This window comes from Lipophrys pholis, assembly GCF_963383615.2.
Source record: "Lipophrys pholis genome assembly, chromosome: 2".
Classification (NCBI taxonomy): Eukaryota; Metazoa; Chordata; class Actinopteri; order Blenniiformes; family Blenniidae; genus Lipophrys; species Lipophrys pholis.
In genome coordinates, this window is record NC_137636.1 from 3,078,322 (window position 1) to 3,098,862 (window position 20,541).

The 20,541-nt window shown below is 41.8% G+C and overlaps 2 protein-coding genes across 2 annotated transcripts in view; both read right to left on the reverse strand.

Annotated features, from left to right (window-relative positions):
* Window positions 1–1,419: 1,419 nt before the first annotated feature.
* Window positions 1,420–10,557, reverse strand: scamp2l (secretory carrier membrane protein 2, like). The gene is made up of 9 exons (XM_080489306.1): window positions 10,387–10,557; window positions 9,621–9,695; window positions 8,728–8,817; window positions 8,116–8,245; window positions 7,720–7,848; window positions 6,813–6,972; window positions 5,816–5,917; window positions 5,303–5,420; window positions 1,420–3,279 (listed from the first exon to the last, which is right to left on the reverse strand). Exons 1-9 carry the CDS (start codon window positions 10,441–10,443, stop codon window positions 3,124–3,126), a joined length of 1,017 nt encoding a protein of 338 aa, XP_080345432.1. The 5' UTR covers window positions 10,444–10,557; the 3' UTR covers window positions 1,420–3,123.
* A 1,180-nt stretch (window positions 10,558–11,737) lies between these two features.
* myo9aa (myosin IXAa) overlaps window positions 11,738–20,541 on the reverse strand; it is a 125,766-nt gene continuing 116,962 nt past the window's right edge. Inside the window, exons 39-45 of the mRNA XM_080458538.1 lie at window positions 19,536–19,641; window positions 19,313–19,444; window positions 17,168–17,291; window positions 15,372–15,392; window positions 15,043–15,245; window positions 14,826–14,968; window positions 11,738–13,743 (exon numbers count right to left, since the gene is read on the reverse strand). Of these exons, the coding sequence (XP_080314664.1) occupies window positions 13,271–13,743; window positions 14,826–14,968; window positions 15,043–15,245; window positions 15,372–15,392; window positions 17,168–17,291; window positions 19,313–19,444; window positions 19,536–19,641 (1,202 nt within the window). The 3' untranslated portion in view covers window positions 11,738–13,270. The remainder of the gene's footprint in view (window positions 13,744–14,825; window positions 14,969–15,042; window positions 15,246–15,371; window positions 15,393–17,167; window positions 17,292–19,312; window positions 19,445–19,535; window positions 19,642–20,541) is intronic.

Genomic DNA, 20,541 nt, shown 5'->3' on the forward strand with positions numbered 1-20,541 from the left:
CCCCTCTACCTCCACCAATCACACGCTTCGTGTACAAGTTACGTGATGACGTCACTGCCAACGTGGTGTCGGCATGTATTTATTAGAGTCCTGCTCATGGATTAGAGAACAGAACAGAACAGAATAGAAATACTTTATCAATCCCAGAGGGAAATTAAATCTTTAAATTTAAATTAAATTCAAATCTGTGTGAATTTGTTAATACGAAGGAAACAACACATATACCAGCAAGGTGTGCAATGACTGTACAATTTACATTACCCAACATGTTTCTATTACAAATTGTTTTCAGGGGTTAAAGTAAAGTTGGAAGTTTAAATTCATATCAAATGCATTTAATTAGTTTTAAACATGGCTTAATTTGAATTTATAACCTTTATAATCTGAGTGAAATCAAAGGAGAATTCAAACCTTTTGGTGTGCATGTTTGAGGACGATAAGATGACTTAACAGAAAATGTTTCATTATTAATGTTGATTTCAGGACAGAGTTCAGATTTATTTTCCCCACTGGGAAGCCGGGATAAAAGACTTGTAAAGCAGAGTTCCCTCCAGGACCACCAATCAACAGCACTGCTCCAGAGTGATGGTTTCCCTCCGGGGGTATGGGACCCTCGTGTGGGCTGGACGGTGAGACACTTTTTTAGATTCTAGAACATTATCGACGCCCCGTGTACACAACAATGTTTAAAGTGAAAATACATAATTTTAGCTTTTTGTTGGCGCTGTTGTTTTGATGTTTATTGTAATGGAAAGCACACACACATGCTCGCAGAGAACAATACGCTCTAACAGGGGTCTCAGGCCACGTATTTCTGCGTTTGGGCCTTGCATTGACACGCAAACGCAGCGACGAGTCTCCACAAACAACCATCCCTGAAAACTCTGGCAACAGTGGAGATTTAGAAAAACTCTGCGCCTGCAGGGAGGCAAGCGGAGATTAATGTCGCAATCATGACTTCGTGTTTTTCCCCAGGATTCTGATTGGCTATCATGGCTTCGTGCTTCTCGTTACACTGCCCCCTACAGGTCTGGCTGCTCATAGTAGCTGTGAACCAGGTGTCGTATATGCTGGTCAGTGGAGACGATTTTTTTTGTCAACATAAGAGGGGGAAATATCCGTTTTTGTAAAAACCCAGGTACGTATAAACGTGGCCCCAGACTCCTGCACTATAAACAACAACAATGGGAGTAAACTGACATTTGTATGGACAGACGATCAAAGTTGGATTAAGGCAGAGTGTTTTCTAAAAGTTCCTTCTTGGGAGCAGTTTTCAAAAACAAGCATTCTCAGTGGCTCTGCGCACCGTTGTGGTGTAAACAAACAACCAAAATGCTCCATAAGTTTACCGTTTTCACTTGAAAAAGTCCTGGAAGTGGGGCCGACGTCTTTGTAAGTAAATTACAATCCACAACATGATCAAAAAGGCAGTGACAGTTTATTAAATGTTAAAATATAGAACCGATCTGACAAAGACCCTTTAAGAAAACGTTTTAAATTAGATCACCGATATATATATATATACACACACACACGACACATCTTAATATACATTCTGATCACAGCAGGGAAACGTCACCATATAACACGTATTTCCACGAGGACAGACAAAATCACAAGTAACCAGGAACTTAGTAGGTTAAATGACCTTACAGGCACTTGTGGTTACATCTAAAGAAGAAGACAGAGTTTAAATTTAAATATTCACATGTAAAAGACAGGAAGTAATCTTTGATAAAGAAAAACAGTTCAAAGATGTTTTGTGTTCTTTCTGCTCATTAATGCACTTCTAAGTGAATACATGTCCGACCTATATGTGTCAGTAAATTGACATCGATGCACCTTCATTCGTCCGAATTGCAGCAAATCTCTGAGACCAACATAGAAAAAAACAAACAACAACATATATACAACATCCCACTTAAACATCATCTGCCATCAGAGGAGCATTGAGCTTCACCCCAACAGAAAACGGCTGATTTAAAAAAACAAACAAAAAAAACCTTCATCCCTTCACCTTCATTAATCACCAGCTCATACTTGGAGAGCAACATTCATCTTTGTATTTAATGCATCGGGGGGGGGGGGGGGGGGGGGGGGGGGGGGGGGAATGTTGGGTCACGCCGGCAGTTCTCGCAGCGGGGCGACGTCAAAATCTAATTTGAGATATTTTCTGTATTTCAACACCTTAAAGAATCGATTCCGCTGCCTCTATTATTCTTGGAGGAGGCACGTTTGGGGGAAAAAATGTGTTTTAACGTCACTACAATGTGAAGACAGGAGTTCTTAATGTTTTCTAAAACAAATCAAATATGACACCAGGGTTCCATGCTACATATCAGCAGTGTCAAAGAGAAGCTCCAAAAACCGACCATCCACAGCAGCGAACGGCAAGTTAGGACCACAAAAATGTCATTTTCATAACAATATCTTAATAATTATGGCAACTACTTTAAAGAAATGACTTTTTCCACTCATAGCTTATGAACTTTTGGAAATTGCGTCACAAAGGGTAAATGGCAGGGGCTCCATCTTTTGTCGAGTCGTACAGATTTGTGTTCGTGGGTTGAATCTGGCTTATGGAAGACTTCAAACATTTTGAAAATACAAAATAAACGGGGGAAAAACAAATCTGAATTGAAAGCCTATCTTGAATAAAAGTAAGTGATATTCCTGATTTGTCCACTAGGGGGACGAAACAAAACCTGGTATCGGACATTAATCAAAATGTTATTAAATCTTCTACATCTTTATTGCATCCATCTCTTTAGTCTTGTTAGAACAGCTCCGCTGCTATAATGTGTTGCCAAGTCTTTTTATGATTTAATTTTTTTTTAAGTTGTTCAAGCTCTGCCGCTCCTTAAAACTTGTGTTTGTGATTTCCCCCGAGTAACCTCCCCAGAATAACTTCAAATAGCACGGATTTCAAACACTGCCAGCCCTCTCGCTCGTCTCGCTCCTGCATCCGAGCAGACCTGGAAAAATGAGGACGGCTTCACTTGGCGAATCTCGTGAGTTTCCTTTTTTCAGGGAGAGAGAGAGAGAGAGGGAGAGAGAGAGAGAGAGAGAGAGAGAGAGAGAGAGAGAGAGAGAGACTAGCCTGAGGAAGATGTGGGAAACTGTCTAATTTCCCTGGTTGTTGCCAAAAGCTCCCTGTGCTGCGGTGGAGGCGGCGTTGGCGGCGGTGGCCTGGAAGGTCTGGTTGGTCAGGACCCCCTTGGAGAACTCCTGCTGGGCCTTGGTGAAGCTGGCACTCGTCCGCCTGTACTTGGAGTGGACCTGCAGCAACCGGGAGGGGGACAGGAGGCAGCTTAGGAAAGACGGAGGCTTGAAAACCTGATTAAAATGGAAGACCACGTTTCCACAACAGCGTTTCAAACTAAAATGCATCGTTTGTGTTTTTTGTTTCAGAAAAGTTTAGCGTTTATGCGACAGTGTTCTGAAAAAGATGTTAGTTTCTGCAGAAACGCCGACATTTGTTTTTAGTGAGCACGGCAGGCCGGGAGCTGGTGTTGATTGTTTCTGTAATAAAACACACACACATGCAGAGAACAACACGCTCTAAACATTAACAAGGGGAGAACTCGGATATTCTAGTGGACAGACGACTAAGTTGGATTGTTTTTATGGTGACTGTCAAAATAAAAGTCCCAGAAGAAGATGGACTGGGAGTCACGACACTCTGGAGGAAAACACCGTTATTGTCAATCTACTGATGATGTGCAGAACTACATGTTTGCCACGGTGCGCATGAGTAGCAGCAGCGCTGCGGTTTCCACGGAGTCAGAACATTTTCAAAAAGTTGCATTTTCCCTGTTTTCATGGAGACGGTCCGAGCGTTTTCAACTCGGGAGCCATTTTCAGGAAGTTGCTTTTCCCGTTATCGTGTAAACCGACGCCTGCAATGCAACCAAGGTTTTGTGCCTCAGAGGCAGGAGGCCGTGTGAGAGGCCTCGAGGGAAAGAAATGTCAGAAACAACAATTTAAGTGATAAATGTTCCGTCAAGCAGCGGTATAACGGTCCGTCTCTGAACGTTTGAACCTTTTTTGACCCGACAACAGTTTCTTAAAGTTTCATTCTCCACCATCTTTGATCTTCTCGCACTCAGTGCGATGGACATAAACAGACACAGATTTATCCTTGTGTGCTGCAGCGCGTTCAGAGTCCTATTCTGGGAAAGCTGAATTAATCACGAGGCACCGCCATCTTTAATTTCTCCGTCAGTACGTGTACACCACAAGATTCTTTAAAATAGCACCGTTAGGTTTATGTAACCGTCCCCAGAGACTCATGGTAGGTGACGCTTTACGCTTCGTATGGAAACAGAAATTTAATTATTTCAGTAAACGAATGCAACAACAAAACCAGACCGGATTCTGACTGACGTCCCACTTCAGGATTTCTTCTCATGGAATTTCATTAGTTTTGCTGCGTCGTCTGTATTCAATTGTTTGTGTTGAAACTAAATACTGATTGACAAACACACTGAGCTCAGTAATTGTGATAAATGGACTACGCAGAGACTTAGCAAAGAATTAAAAATTGTAAAATATTCTTGTTTGGAACCGTTTGGATTCAGCAAACCGCCTGATAAGTTTAACAGTTACAAACGCCACAGAGAATAAAGAAACTGTTTCGCAGTAAAGCTAAAGATTTGCATTTGTTTCTAATACTCTTACATCAAATCCAGTTCTAAAAAAAACGCGTTTCGAAAATGTTTTTAATGTAATGATCACCAGTTTCCTGTGTTCATGTGCGAGTCAGACCAAAACTCTCACGTCAGAGGATTGCTGGGTGATGATATGAATCAACGCAACATCGATTCTTCAACAAAGAAAACATTTTCACCGCCATCCAATCACACGCCGAGACTGAATAAATGTAGTTTAAATGCTCAGATCGTACGTACGTGTTTATTTTACAGACCACACAGTGCCATCTAGTGGCATGACATGCAAACTACATTGTTCTGTCCGATCATTTTTTTGAAGAGTCGCAAAGCTTTTCTGAGTCGTCGTGGTAAACAGCGTTTTAACAAAGCGAGCTTGTGACACGTTAGTTATTCTAATGTGTGGGGCTTCATTACAAAAACAACCAACAGCACCCAATAGTGGACCAACATGTTAACTACATCATTTCCATGGAAACTTTTTTTTTTTTTCAAAGCATCATCGTGTAAACACACTTCTCTGAAACAGAAACGAAGCATTGTTTTCTTGAACCGTTGTGTAACGGAGGCCTAAACTCATTGTGTGAGTATGGATTTATCATGTTTAACACCTCTGTCATTCATCAACCCACCATTTTCAGGAGGATGACTCCCAGGACGGCGTTCACAGTGAAGAAGCCGGCCACGACCATCATGATCACGGCCACAGCCAGGTTTGTACCGATCACACTGATCGATGTGATCCATCCACTGTTGACACCAGAAACAAAAACATTAGACACTTCATTTAAAGACGGCGTCTACGATCCAGCAAGTAAAAACTATGATCACGTGAGTGAGATAATTCCTCTTTGATGAATTATTAATGAAAAGGCGTGAAGTTTGAGGAAGAGAAAGATAAAGAAACTGAATCGATTGATTAAAAAAACCAAAAAAAGACTAGATGATAAAAGGAAAGAACCCCAACACACTTACAAAGCCGCCACCCAGACAAGTTAGGTCAGCAGGAATCTGTCAAAGAAATGCAAGAGAGAGGAGATCCAGGGGACGAATATACACACAGAGGTGGTTGATGACCCAAACACACACCGACCAGCACCAGCGCCGGCACCACGGCCTCGGGGAATTCCCCCGATCACACTCACCTGTTTCCCCAGGTGGGGATCCCCACAGACTGGATGATGTACACCGCCACTTGGAAGAAAAACACAAAGAAGAAGAAGAAGAAGCTGACGGAGCTGTCGGACCTGCAGAGAGGGAAAGAAGAAGGAAAAAAACCCAGAATATTTGACATTACATGGTACTGAAAGATTGTTTTCTGCCACTTTATCACAGGAGACGGATGCAACACTGGTCTTCTTCCACCAGTCAGGACATGAAATTGATGCTTTAATTGAAATGAAGTGAAAAAAGACCTGAGCAGAATAAACTGGTGTGACCGAAGGCCCTTTTTAACAATGTGTATGGGGACAAGGATGGAGTTTAGTGTGTAGAACAGACGTGTCAAACATATGGACTGAGAGTCACGACACTCTGGAAGCCACCATTGTTGTTATTGTCCATCTACTGAGCATGTGCAGAACAACTATTCACTACGGCGGCGGCGCGCCTGACCAGTAGCAGCAATTCATCCTCGCTTCCACGGCGACGGAGCGTTTTCAGTGGCTATGAGCAGCGTTGTCGCGTAAAAGGACCCAAAACACAACAAAAGTTTTCCATTTTCACTTCAAAATGTCGTTTCAACTCAAGACGCTTTTAACGATTTGATTCGTCTGTAATTCCTGATGTCTCCAGATTCATGCGTAACAGTTTTCACTTGGAATCACAATCAACAATCTGGGAATAAACGTGTCGCTGTATCAGAAATCCTCTCAAAATAAAAATGAAATATAAGCATCTGACCTGGAATTGGTCTATACGCAATTCTAAAACATCCGGTTGAAACACTTGATCTCAACGCCGCCCAAACGCAACAAAAGTTTACTTTTCCACAGGAAGAGGTTGTATAAAGAAGGCTTTACATTTGCAACTCCTTTATTTTCTCAGCCGCCTCAGGCTGAGGACAGCAGCTCTGCTCGCAGACGCTCGGCTTAAGAAAAGAGTTAAACCCGGCGGTGCCTGCAGCTCGTCAAACCAGCGTACCTGAAAGCTTTGTAGACGGGCCGATACCAGCAGACGAAGGCGGCGGGGGTGAAGAGGATGAACCAGAGGATGGAGAGACCGAAGTCGATGCCGCGAGTGGCGTTAGTGGTGAAGAGAGCCAGGCAGGCCAGCACGTTGAGGAACAGCGTGGCGCTGTGGACTGAGGTTCACAGAGGTCAAACAGGACGGACACATGTTGATTTTTTTTTTTTTGATCTTTTCTTCAGATTTAAGTAAATAAATAAGAAGGCGATTGACATCCTCTGGCTTCCTGCTCTGACTTCAACTCCTTCGTCCCTGAAGCCGTTTTCCTTCTGAAGTGAGAACAAGGCAGCTGATCTAATATCATGTGGCTCCTCACAGCGAGGGAGGGACTTAAAATATGCACTGATAGTATTTTACAGCTGATAGGCTGTTGGAATCGACCTATTTTAATTTATTTCATCGCTCTATTTCAGCGTGTTTACAGGACAACGTGAAAACACACCGTTTCGCGTTTACATAGCAACATCTTGAAAACGGTGTCCGTTTCCATGGAAACAGGTGAAAAGTAGCCATGACGCTGTCATTGTTGTTTTTGTCCATCTACTGAGCATGTGCAGAAGAACTATTTACTTCAGCCATGGTGCGCATGCACAGTCGCAGAGTTTTGGAAAAGTTGTGCTTTCCTCCGTTTTCCCAGAGATTTGAGTCGGCGCATTTTCAAAAAGTTCCACCTTGGGAGCCATTTTCAAAAAGTTGTGTTTTTTTGTGACTCCGTGCACAGTTGTCATGTAAACAGAGAAGCAAAACGTAACATGGTCGTGTAAACGGAGCCGAAACGTCAGGGAAATCGTATATCTGAATGTAAAAGTAGATCCAGCCTGGAGTTCCCAGTGTGAAAATGGACTTGTTGAAAGTTACGTACACATCCAGAGGTAGTACATCCTCCTGCTGATCCTGCGATACTCCTCGGGGATTTCCTCCTCGAAGTCCTGATAGAAGCAGGGCCTGATGGGGGAGAATCTGGGAAGAGGCGGCCAGTTGTTCTCTTTCTCTGACGGGGACAGATTCCAGATGATCAGCCTCAGTGTTCACACACACAGTCTCACACAGTCTCACACACAGACACAGACACACACAGTCACACACACACACACACACAGTCACACACAGTCACACTCACACAGTCTCACACACACACAGACTCACACACACAGACACACACACACAGTCTCACACACACACAGTCTCACACACACACAGACACACACACACACAGACACACACACACACAGACACACACAGAGTTTCCAGCGCTCACCTCCGGGGCTCAGCACTCGGCCGGTGCTGCGGCTCTGCAGCTCCTGCTCTTTGCGCTCCAGCTCGGCTGCCTTCCTCTCCAGCTCCTCCTGCTGTCGGACCAGGTTCGCCTGTGCCGCCGTCGCAGTGGCCTGACGGCGGAATAAAAGCTGCTTTAACACTCTAGAATTTATCCCGCCTGCAGTCTTGGGATGGGATTTTTGTTAATTTTAAACTACTAAATACAACCTCTGCATCCTGTATGGTAAGTTTTGTTCAAAGCTTTTCATCTCCCTCGTGTTTCTTTAATGTATTAACACTTATATTTCATCTCACTTTTTTATGTAAATCTTTTCACACACAGATGATTGTTAGTTCAGTGGAGGGGCGTCAAACTAGTATGACTGAGCTTTATAAAGTTTTTAATATTCAGTGACCTCGTGCTAAAACAGTGCAAGTCGTCTATGTTAAATAAATTAACTCAACTACAAACCTTCTGCATGATTTGAATGTATACAGATAAATGCATGCTGTCAAATACGAGGTCATTTTTTGACGTGTGTGTGTGTGTGTGTGTGTGTGTGTGTGTGTGTGTGTGTGTGTGTGTGTGTGTGTGTGTGTGTGTGTGTGTCACCTTCGGGCTCTGCTCCACAGATGTCTGGAGGATGGCAGGTTGCGTGGCGGCAGCAGTAGACATGGGGATGGTTGTACCGGAGACGCTTCCCTGTAATGCAATAATATCTCCTTTTAATGAATGAAGTCATTAATTTAATGGGCATTAAACGAACAGGTGAAATATAAAAGGGCGACGTCAGACTTGGCCGTGACCGAACTCAGGATTTCCTCGATGAAAAGTCCAATCCAAGGTTAGTCAAGAACAATTCAGTGAAGCCAAACACACAAAAACTCACTAAAATACAGGAACAGGAGCTTCCAGATTGAAAATCAGGATAGTTTCATCCGTAACTCTGGTGATTCTTAAAGCGTGGGCTGCAGCTCAGTGGTGAGAAGTCAATCATAATAAAGTCACATGTAAAAGAAGTTGTTTTCATTTTATCTGATCTGTTGATCCAGTTTTTTTTCTCTCTCCTGAAGTTAGTTTCCCCACTGGAAGTTATGCCGTCCAATGACTTTAAACTCCACCACGGCAGTCAAAACACCTTTCAGTTCAAGGGGCCACCTCCAGGCCAATTTAATCTAGAGCGGGCCGGGCCGGTAAGACGCTTTGGTAAATGGACATCGTTTTCAAAACGTTTTGTTTCCCCGAAACAAAAACGAAAAAAAAACCTGAATCACCATCGTGGAAACGGGCCCCGAGTTTTGACCTTCAGGGTGAGGAGGCAAGAGTTTTGGTTGAGGCAGGAGGAGTAAAAACAATCTGCGTCTATGGAACAAGGTACAATGACTCCCTGTAATCAGGGAACAGACAATCAAACGGTCTTTCTGTCAACTTATAACATGAAAACTGTGTGTAGGAGGCGGACGGATGAATGCGGTTGGAGCTCGGGTCTTCCTGTAGAAACTCACCAGCTCAGGTGAAGAGAAAGGGTTGTACTCGCCCATGTTCTCGGCTCGGCTGGTGGCCTCTGCGACTGAAGCATCCTGTTAATATATATGAAACAAATAAAAAAAGAAGACGTGTTATCAAACGTGAGTGGGTGAAAAGTCATATTTTATGTGATCCAACCAGTCCGGGTGGAGGACCTGAAGGCTGAACTGGTCACACAGCATTAACTATTAATACACTCTTGGATCTGGACAGCTTTTGTTTCATTTAAACCAGTTTTATGTTAAAACGTTTTTTTTTTTTTTGTGTGTGTGAACAAGCAAATATCTACAAGTAAACACGCCTTCATTCATAAACATGACTTCCTGAGGCTATAACGTCTGAAGACACCCCTCATGAGAGATTATTAAAACTGCAAATATGAATTAAATAAACCTCAGAATGGATATTGAGTGTTTAATTTAATAGAAATATGATTTATTCAGTATCGTGGCTCTTCTGCAGCGGTTCATGTGGACGGCTACAGACACCTGTTAGCAGCTCTGCTCACCTGCTCAGGTGACTTATCCATCAACAAATCCACACTTCTCCGACATGTCTCACACAAACGGACGGATAAACGCCACAAAACATACCAAACTTGATATTAGAGTCGATTCTGATCCAGGAAATGCCGAGGCCAAACCCAGCAACCGACCAAACAGGTTTCTGTTCAGCGGATCTCCCTTCGGCTCAAAAACCTTCAAAAGCTCGACTTTAGAGGAGGAAGTGGGGGAATTCTCTCACCTGGAAGGGATTCACGTCCACCGGGTCGGCGAAAGGGTTGCTGTCAAAGCCCGACATGTTGCTTTAACGGTGGAGTTTGAGGGGGAAACTCGAGGAGAAATGGAGATGAAGTAGCGTCGTCTCCCCGGCGGTTGACACTGCTGGCGATGGCGCGGCGCGGGGACGCTCTGCGCATGCGCGGCAGCAGAGGAGTGTGACGTCGTGTAAGTCACTTAAAATCGGTTAAAATGTCGCGGAGGAAAAAGCTTTTTGGAACGAAATCTTAACAGACATTGATTTGGCAGGGAGCGTGGTTGGTTATCAGACACGTTCTGCATCAGATTAAACAAGAGGAATTATGTTAATTCTGTCTAGGATCGCCTTACTTCAAAGAAAACATCTTTCCTTACTCATGTCGCTTAAAAAGTAAAGCTATCCTAAAGTAAACATTGTTTTACACAATATATATATGGAACCAATTAACTCTTATCCATTTTTCAGCTATTTCTTTAGTGCCTATATTCAACCACCATCTGGATTAAAATTCCAAACTAGAGTTTGTGTAAAACAAAAAAATTATGCAAACATTGATTTAAAAAAAAATGTCATCACTCACTATGATTACACAAATGAGAAAATAGAATTCATAGCTTATTTAGTAATTCTGATGGGCAAATTCCACACACAAATGCAGCTTGGCAAATGTAAACCCAAACTTTGTTCAGGTCTCTATTGAATTTAAACACATTAAAATATTTAAAAAAATAGTATACAGACAAGAAAGCAATTAAACTGTTAAAAATATTTTAAACTGTTCAAAATGACACCCTTTGCTTCCCTTGTCCCTTTTGTTTGTATTTCTATAGTTTACTCTCAATTCACAGATTTCATTTATGTATTTACACAATTTATAACTTTTGTGATTTTTTTTTCCAATAATATTCACACATTTGTCAAAGTTGCTTACTTGTCTTTGATTGTCGCTTCCACTGATGCTCAATAAAGTTCTATAAAAAATAAGATAAGGAAATAAACATCTTTTAAACTTTTTATAGATCCACTTATATAAATTAAAAAAAAACATGAAAACCACAAGATTAGTAAACAATACCCTGAAACAATCAGTCATTTAGTTTGGCAAAACTTGTGTTTTCTTTCATAGTAAGTATATTGAAAAAAATATTTAATTATTTTTTACATTATTTGCAATGGGTTTTATACGTGTGTGTGTGTGTGTGTGTGTGTGTGTTTACACAGATATACAAACACACCCAGGCAGACAGATTTTTTTTTCTGTATGTGCTTGTATTTTGTTATATGTCACAGTTTTGATGTGTCTGGAACAAATAACTAAAAATGCAAAAAAGAAATAGAAAACATTTGACCTTCATTTTGGAATCGTGTTGTTTGAATGATTTGATAACCATTTGCTAAAAAGCAGTTCTACTTACCTGATCAATTCTTTTCCTCCATATTTTAAAAAGTACCTTCATTCAACGGGTTTTCATAACCACTTCCGACATCCCGCTTTCATTCAATCTTTTGTGTTCGTACGGACGTATCCACCCATACAAACACAAAAGCCAAATGAAACAAACTGAAAATGCAAAAACGGTGAATTTCAGGTGGAAACATCCTGTAAAGGCCTTTAAATGGATTCACCGTTTCGTCCATTTTCTTTCTCCTAAAGTCCTAAAACATGCATTTGCGTTTATTGACCGTAAATGTCCCGTATGTGTGAACGTCAGTGAGTGTCGGGTCACGAGCCGATAACACCACAGCACAAGAATGACAGAAGACACGGTGGTTTCATGTTCTTGCTATTGAGCAAACACTTTACAGACGGGGAGGGATGGCTTTGGGAGCGAGTTTGTAACAACAGATCCAAGAAGAGAATGGCGTTCGCCCCCCCCCTATACTGTACACGTATGAACTGTATTGTACATTACACTTGTATGGCTGTTTAAGCAGTGGACGCGGGGCTTTTTGTGTTTCTACACATCCGAACATCGTCACGGAGCTGGGATCCCCCGCGGCTGGAACGCACTCCAGCTGACTTGGTCCCTTTGATGGCGGCGTTCCTCTTCGGAGCGGGAGAAACGAAGCAGCACGAACTTAAAACACATGAAGTGGTTTTTGTTTTCCTCTTTCTCACTCATACACACACACACACACACAGACACACACACATACACACACACACACACACACACACACACACACAGACACACACACACACACACACACGAACACGATGGAAGCATCCACTGCCCAAAACTTCTGTCCACAAAACAAAAAAAAAAGATAAATATTCGACTTCAGCTACCCAGCAGCGGCTGGTGTTCCGGCTTTGTACAGTATTTATACCTGTATAATATACGCTATAAAGAATTTGTGACATTAAAAGTTATTAAATAAGGGAAAATCATTCCGTAGTGAACTTCCACTGCTTCCACTGATTGTTCTGACCTGTAAACTCATAAAGCAGCTAATAATTCTGAGCTTCAAGTTCTCTGTAGCATCCGCGGCGCCTGGGTTCTTCGTATTAATCCCAAGTGTTTATCTCTTTCAGCCTTCCGGCTCCGGAACGTTCCCCCCCCCCCCCCCCCCCCGACGCTGCACCATCCTCCAGCTTTCCCTTTTGCCCCCCCCCCGGTCCTCCGGCTTGTCGTGTCTCGGAGCCGTCAAGGCACTGCGAGAGCTCGGGTGGCAGTTTGAGCCTTTCCACTGATTGACGGCCGCCGCCGCCGCCTCGCCCCGGCCCCGAGGTGGGAACGCTGTACACGGCACTTTGGGGACGCATTTTTTGTTTGCAAAGAAAGGCGAAACAAAAGTGCTTTGCGGGAGTGGAGGTCAGCTTCCACTCAGAGCATCGTACGTGCCTGCCGGGCCGCCCCGGTGTCCTTCATACCATGAATTCATTATTACCATATAAAACCATGTGCTGCGGTATGTCTGGGGGATCCCTGCCGCGGCCGCCGCCTTCTCTGGAGTGCCTCAGGGTTGACTGCCGGGCCCCCCTGAGTTTCTGTTTCCCCTTCTCCGGGTTGTAGGTGCCCCGGCTGGAAAACTGGGGCCTCTGGTCGCACTCCAGCTCCGCCGCGGGGCCGGTCTCCGCCTGCGGTGCGTTCAGGGGCTGGGCCAGGGTGGGACTGGAGCCCACCGTGGGGGACTTGGAGTGGAAGCGGAAACGCCGCGAGGTGGCGGCAGAGGAAGAAGCGGACGACGGCTGGAAGTGCGAAGAGGAGGAGTACGAGGACACGCTGGAGCACGAGTCCACCGAGTCCAGGGAGTCGGGCTGGCGGCGGAGGCCGCGGCGCCGGGGGCTTTTCCCGTCGGACCTCCGAGGCCAAGGGGAGGAGAACACGGTTCCCCTTTCTGGAACAAAAAGGGAAAGAACGTCTAGTTTAGATTTAAGTTGAATGTAGAAACCAATTATATAATAATGACACACACACACACACACACACACACACACACACACACACACACACACACACACACACACACATATATATATATATATAAATATATATTTTGTATTTGTATGTAAGTTTATTTCGGCAGTCTTCAGAAAAACAAAAACAGAACAAACACTATCAAACTAACCCCCTAAAGGTAGAAGGTTGAATACACACCTTCCCCCGTCACTAAAAACAAACAAGGCTCTCTAGATGATGTCACACACACACACAAAAAAAACCTCTTAAACTAATATTACTAGTTTTACAATACACATTCAATATATACACTATACACAAGTTTTATATGCACAGTTTATACATGCACATTAAACATATATACATACACATATATGCACATATACATAATATTAATAATAATAGTGACTAAGAACATTTACAGATAATAATAATATACTATTTGAATTTCATCATTTACTTTTTAAATACAAAATATAGTGTGGCATTATTCAAATAAAAAATATTCTCCGTCACATTTATTAAGTCTATTTTACACCATTATATACATATTATATATTATTGCTGTCCTAGGTAAAATTGTCGTGCTTCTTTCTTATACTTACAAGTATAATTGTACATATTGTTAATGTAATAAGCCAATATGATAGTACAGTTGAAGTATTTTAGCCGAACAGTAACATTTTGAAGTAGCATTAAAAAAAAAGTATTTGAAAGTGTCGCCACGGAATTCAATATTGTAATAATATCGACATATTACCACATTTAATGATTTATTTACTGATTTTGTTGTTTGCAGGTGCAGTGTATGACAGTGTTCATATTCACTGACAGGATACTATGTTGTACTCAATTATGGTTTTTTTTGGTACAAGTTATTACACAACTTGCTTTATTCCATTTAAAAATGTACAAATTGACAAGTTTACTGGCTAAAACATTATCATTCATTGCTACAAGGATTAATTTCAATTCTGAAATGTGAATCAAAAGGAGTGTTTGATGTGGACAGTGACGCACCAGAGAAGTCAGAGATGGTTTCCTCGGAGTCCACGTTGAGGTTCTCCGAGCTGTCGGCCGTTCCGATGGACGCCTCCGACTCCAGCGTCTCGTCATCGGAGGCCCGGGGCTCCAGAGTCAGCATCTCGAAGGTCAGCTCCTCCCTGAGGAGGCGAGCGCCCGTTAACGACGCCTCAAACACACCGAGATTCAGTTCAAGCTGGAGGATTTGACGTACTTCTCTTTCTGAAGGTTCTCAATCTGCTCGGTCAGCGCTCTCTCCTCCTGCTGCATGGCCTCCTGCTGATGCTCGGGGATATCCTCCTCCGCCGCCTCCTCGCCGCCGCTCTCCTCGACCACGGCGCCGGTCACGGGCGGCAGCCGCGGGCTGACCGGAGGCGACGGCGCATGGTAGCTCAAGCGCTGCAGATGGCCTTTCCCCTACAGGGAGCGAGTCGAGGACGGTTACTTTAAAGTTGAAATTATAATTTTGCATTTAAACAAACTTCTGGAGCAGCTATTTACTCTTTCAGTAACTGAACCACATGATTAAAACCTTTTTTTTACCTTTTTAGCTGCATGTGGGTGCTTTAAAGCAAAAACAAACAGACAAGAATCAGCAAAAGCAAATTCATTCTGGTGACAGTTGATAACATCGGCTTTGATTCTCTGAATTTAGCTCCTTTAGAGCAGCGGAGCTCAACTTTGGTACGTCCACTCCTGTTTGGTGGATTTAAATAAGGCTCCAGTTTAAACCTGGAAAAACTCAAATGTTACAGGATGCAAGCAAAGAAAACAAGCCGACTGATAAGCGGTGGGGAAATGGGGACGTACTGGGAGAAATAGAACAATGTTCTGAATAATTTCAGTCTTTTCGAAGAGACTCAACGCTGTTTTCATGCACAAATAAGATAGAAGTGAGGATTTCTACTCAGATATACCCTTTTACCTTCTGGACTATAACTTTTTATTTTTAATGCTGGTATTTCTATCCATTTGAATCACTGCCAAACCTGCCAGATGACATTCGCCAGCTGATGAGAAATTGTGATAAACTGCAATACATCTATTTGACCACCAGGGGGCAGACTTAAGTCTGTGTTGCGCGGTGAATCAGTTCAGCATTACTACACAGGTGGAGAAATGTGTCTACATTAATGACATTTTAAAACATTATTCTACCTACGTCTGGATGGGTTAGGGTTACATGTATATATTTTTTTTCCACTTCATGAGACATTTCTGATTTTAGGTCTTATTTTCTTTATTATATGGTGTCACTCCATACTAGAGTATAAGTGAAAGTATAAGTGAAAAGACATTAAACCTCACATTACTATGAAATGGAGTGCGATCAGGCGTCACTACACTAACTTTTAGTTTGAGTTTTTTTAAAAAATTCCCAGATAAAATACTGCTACCCGCAATTTGTTTGCCTTTTTCTTTTAGCTGATAATCACCACTTTAAATAAAACTAACAGTAAGAAGATGCAACAGACCTCAGACTTTGTGTTTAGCTGAACATTACATCAATCAGACGAAGCTATTCACTCAAAAGTTCGGCATCCATCTGGTAAACCTATTCTAGAAAATGTGATTAACTGCAAGAGAACGTGACAGAATACAGAAGCAGCACAGCACCAGGCTGAGGCGGGGTTCAAACCACAACGTTTTCAAGTGAACGCGGAAAACCTTCCTTGTGTTTTGAGGATCCGATTACACAACAACGATGCCCGGAGACACCAAAAACGCATCTTTTTGAAAAAAAAAACCCGCTCAGACGCCGTGGCAACGGGGGAAAACGCAAGTTTTTTTTAAAATGACGCCCAAGGTGGAACTTATAAAAAAACGAAAAACTCCTTGGAAATGGGGTAAATTGCACGTGTGTGTGGTTTAATTACAAAAACAACCAAAAACGCCAACTCGTGGCTCAACATGCTGCCTACTTCCATTGTTTTGGAAATGTCGCTGTGCTACAAGCGGAACTTTGTTGAAATGAAAAGGCGAGAGCTGTGCGCTTTCACGTGAAACGTTGTCGTGTAAACGCGAAGCGAGGGGCTCACGCCGCGAGGACGAGGGAAACAAGACGATCACGGAAAAACACCACCACTGGTCGTACGATGGTGCGGAGGGAATACATACCATCACAGCTGTGCTCGGAAATCTAACCGCTATTAGTACGGGTCTCTGGGTAAAGCAGAGGACACGTTAGGGTCGGAGGAGGGTCTGGAGAGGAGGACAAACTCCGGGGACGGGTTAGTAGTGAAGGAAAAGTTAGGAGGAAATAACTGGAAGGTACTGCAGTGTTTATTTTCTTTTTTGAAAGTGTGATAATGAAAAAATAAAGTGTTGTTGGCGCTCACCATGGAGCGTCGAATGAGGGTCAGTTTGCTCTTCGCTTTATTCTCGGCGAACTCCAGAGTGCTGATGTCCTTTAGTCGCACCTTGTACTTGTTCATCTGTTCGCAAATGATGAGCTCCACACACCTGCAGAGAGGAAGACAAACCCTTTTAAATCAGTGGAACATGTGAAGAAAACCCCTTGAAAGAATAGAAGAGAGGAAAAAAAACTTAGAATGAATAGAAAATACTAGAAAAGCTATAAAAATACTGGGTGATGTCAGGTTAATAAACGAGCCTTTTCTTCTATTCAAACATCACAATCTGCGTCTTCTGTTTCCTTCCAGGAAGTGAACTCGTCCTCTCATGTCCTTCATTTCATCCACGATGAGGAAGCAAATCAAACATCCTCTAATCGGACTAATACTCATGATGCAGATTTGAGCTCTCAGACACAGTTACTCCTTTACTCAGTGAACTTCTTTGACGGATTTTACTCTTTTTCGGGTTTAAATTTCTATTATTTGCTACGTCTGGTCGACAATCTGCCTCATGGTTCCTAAATAAATCCTCTGTTTGTTTTTGTTGTTTTTCCCTTTGTTGCTGCATTTTGTATTTGGTTTACCAATTAAACTACTACTACTACTACTTCTGATTGGGAAGATTTTTTACTTAAAATCAACTGCTGTTAGAATACCCCGTCAAAATAAAACAACATTCAAGAGATACTGCGGAGTGTGATCAGTTAGTATAATGACATCATTAATGAGTTTATTGATTCTGTTAAATGATTCATTGCTTCCAATTCTTATGATTTTATAAGTAACCAGAATAGATTACCTCATAAAATACCCTAAACATTACTTAATTACTTTTGCCATTTGTTAATTTCCCTTTTAAGACTTATTCAAAGTAGTTGAGTAGATTACATTATGAAGGATGTACTTAAACATGACTAAAATTACATCCATAAATACACTTCAGAATTATTACTAAGATGTAGTAATGGGAGTATTTGTAATTCCTCTATGAGTTTCAATTAAGAGATATATCGTGTAAACTGTACTAAAATAACATTGTCAAAAAACACTTAAAATAGTGTAAAAACCCAGAAATAATATACTACTAATACCTAACTTTAGTAACAGAGCAGATTACTCCGGGTACATTATGCTTAAGTAGAAGTGAAATTACTTATTTAAATATATAGCTACTTTAATTTACTAGTTAAAGTAATGTGACTATTTTAATTATTCCTGTATGAGTTTCAGTATAGCAATATAGAGTGGACTCAAGTACATTGTTTCAAATACCTTAAAAAAATGTAAAAACCTTACAATAATACTTTAAGTAATATGAGTATCTGTCATTCATTACTGTCAATTCATATGACTTTAAGAGTGAGCAAAATAGACATTCTGTAAATTATACTTAAGTACAACTAAAATTGCATCTTATAAAATTACAGATACTCAAAACGACTATTAAGTTGGAGTAATGTGAGTATTATTAATTCAAAACTTCCTATTTTTTTTACTTTAAAAGGAAAGAAACTCCTTAAGTATAAGCAAAATTACATCCTTAAAATTGCAGTTACCTTAAATTACTACTTAGTTACAGTAATGCTGGTATTTGTATTTCCTATGTGTTTTGAAAATAGTGAGTTATATATAGTGTAAACTGTACATATGCAAAACTACATTCTCCAAAAATACTTTAAAAGTAAAAAAAAAAACAAAAACTACAATAACACTTCATTTAGGTAATGACAGTATTTCTGATATTTACTTTCACTCTATATGATCATAGAAGAGGGAATAATGTAAGTTGTAGTCAAATATGAGTACATTTATATCCATAAATACATTTAAATCTACTACTTAGTGACTTATATATGTATTAGAGATTTATTACTTCCAATTCTGCTCAATTTAAGCTTAACCAGAGTAGATTACATCATGTAAATTGTACTTCAGCATGAATGAAATCACATTCATAAAGTCACAGCTACTTGAACGAGTTTAAATACAGTGACATGTAGCGGAAAGTGTACTTGAGCAATATTACATTGTCCAAATCTACTTGATGAAGTGGACTATGAGTTAAAGTAATGTGTCTGTAGTGAGGAGGATGCCTGCTGGTCCCCAGAGGGTGCGTTGGATTCTCACGCCGTGGTCTTGCTGATGTCCTGGACGCTCTGCAGCGGGTCGATGGAGTCCGGACAGCGCAGGATGCAGGGGGCGAACACGATGGCCAGGGCGTTGGCCGACATGCGGTTGGTCTCCTCCTGCAGGGCGATTCTGAAAACACGGGAAAACACAATCGGAGTCGCGCAGCCGGACGCAAAACCAGCGGAGCCGGAGGACCCGGGTGCGTTTTGTTTCATCTTACCTGACCAGGTGAAACATGAGGCGCTCCAGGGTGTTGAGGTGAGTCCTGCTCAGCTGGTCGATCACCGAGTAAACGCCTCGGATCATTTCCTTTTTATCCTGCAGACCTGGGGAGACGTTCAAGGTTAGACAAACTTATTACAGCAAGAAAAGGCATCAACTAGATTTATCTAGAAGTGACACCTTTTGTCTGCTTTATTCATTTAAAAAGAGAACGATCATAGAAGTGATAGAATCTCACAATTCTAACTGCATAATGACAAGAAAAATGATCTTTCATTGACTTTACATTGAATTCATTCATGTTTTTTGTGGAAGAATCCACGTTTTGAGTTTGATACACAAACTTTAAATCAGTGTTTTGCGTGTCCGCTGGTGTTGAAATGTACATGTTCGATATTAGTTTACTATTGCACTACATTTGAGTTATTCTCCAACGTTTAGATCAGGGGGTGGCAAACATAAGTCCCGGCAAGGCGCTCCAATCCGGCCACCGAACTATCAAGCAAATTGTTTACATTTCAAAGAAAACATTGATTTCTTAAGAGCAGCGAACGCACCACTGAATCCCGAGCTGAGATGATGTCACGAGAAGCAAACTAGCATTAGCCTCAAAGTCGCGCTGTCAGGATGTAAACACAGGAATACTGAGCGCACCTGAATATAAGCCGCACCAATCAAATTTAAAAAGAAAAAAAAAAAAAAGGAACTTATAGAAAGGTCGGAGTTACGTGATGCACCTGAACGCATAAATTAGCCGCGTCGTCGTTTCGGCCGCACAGTTCAGAGCGTGTGAAAAAAGTAGGGGCTTATAGTCCAGAAATTACGGTAATTAAGCCTGGCTTTCCGTTGAGATTGTAATCATTCTCAGTAGTAAATGTTTTATTTTGTGAAAATACTTTCATCACGTACGCTCTGCGTCAAAACAAAGAAAAAGTTTATAGTTTAAATGTAAAAGTCACGACGGTATCATTTTCCCGGTCCGGTCCACTCAGGATGAAAGTGGG

Coding starts and splice junctions, on each gene's coding strand:
- scamp2l (XM_080489306.1), bottom strand. CDS start 10,443: ATGTCGGGCTTTGACAGCAACCCTTTCGCCGACCCGGTGGACGTGAAT. Junction 9,696..10,386: donor TGGACGTGAATCCCTTCCAG/GTGAGAGAATTC, acceptor ATATATTAACAG/GATGCTTCAGTCGCAGAGGC. Junction 5,918..6,812: donor CCCGTCTACAAAGCTTTCAG/GTACGCTGGTTT, acceptor CCCTCTCTGCAG/GTCCGACAGCTCCGTCAGCT.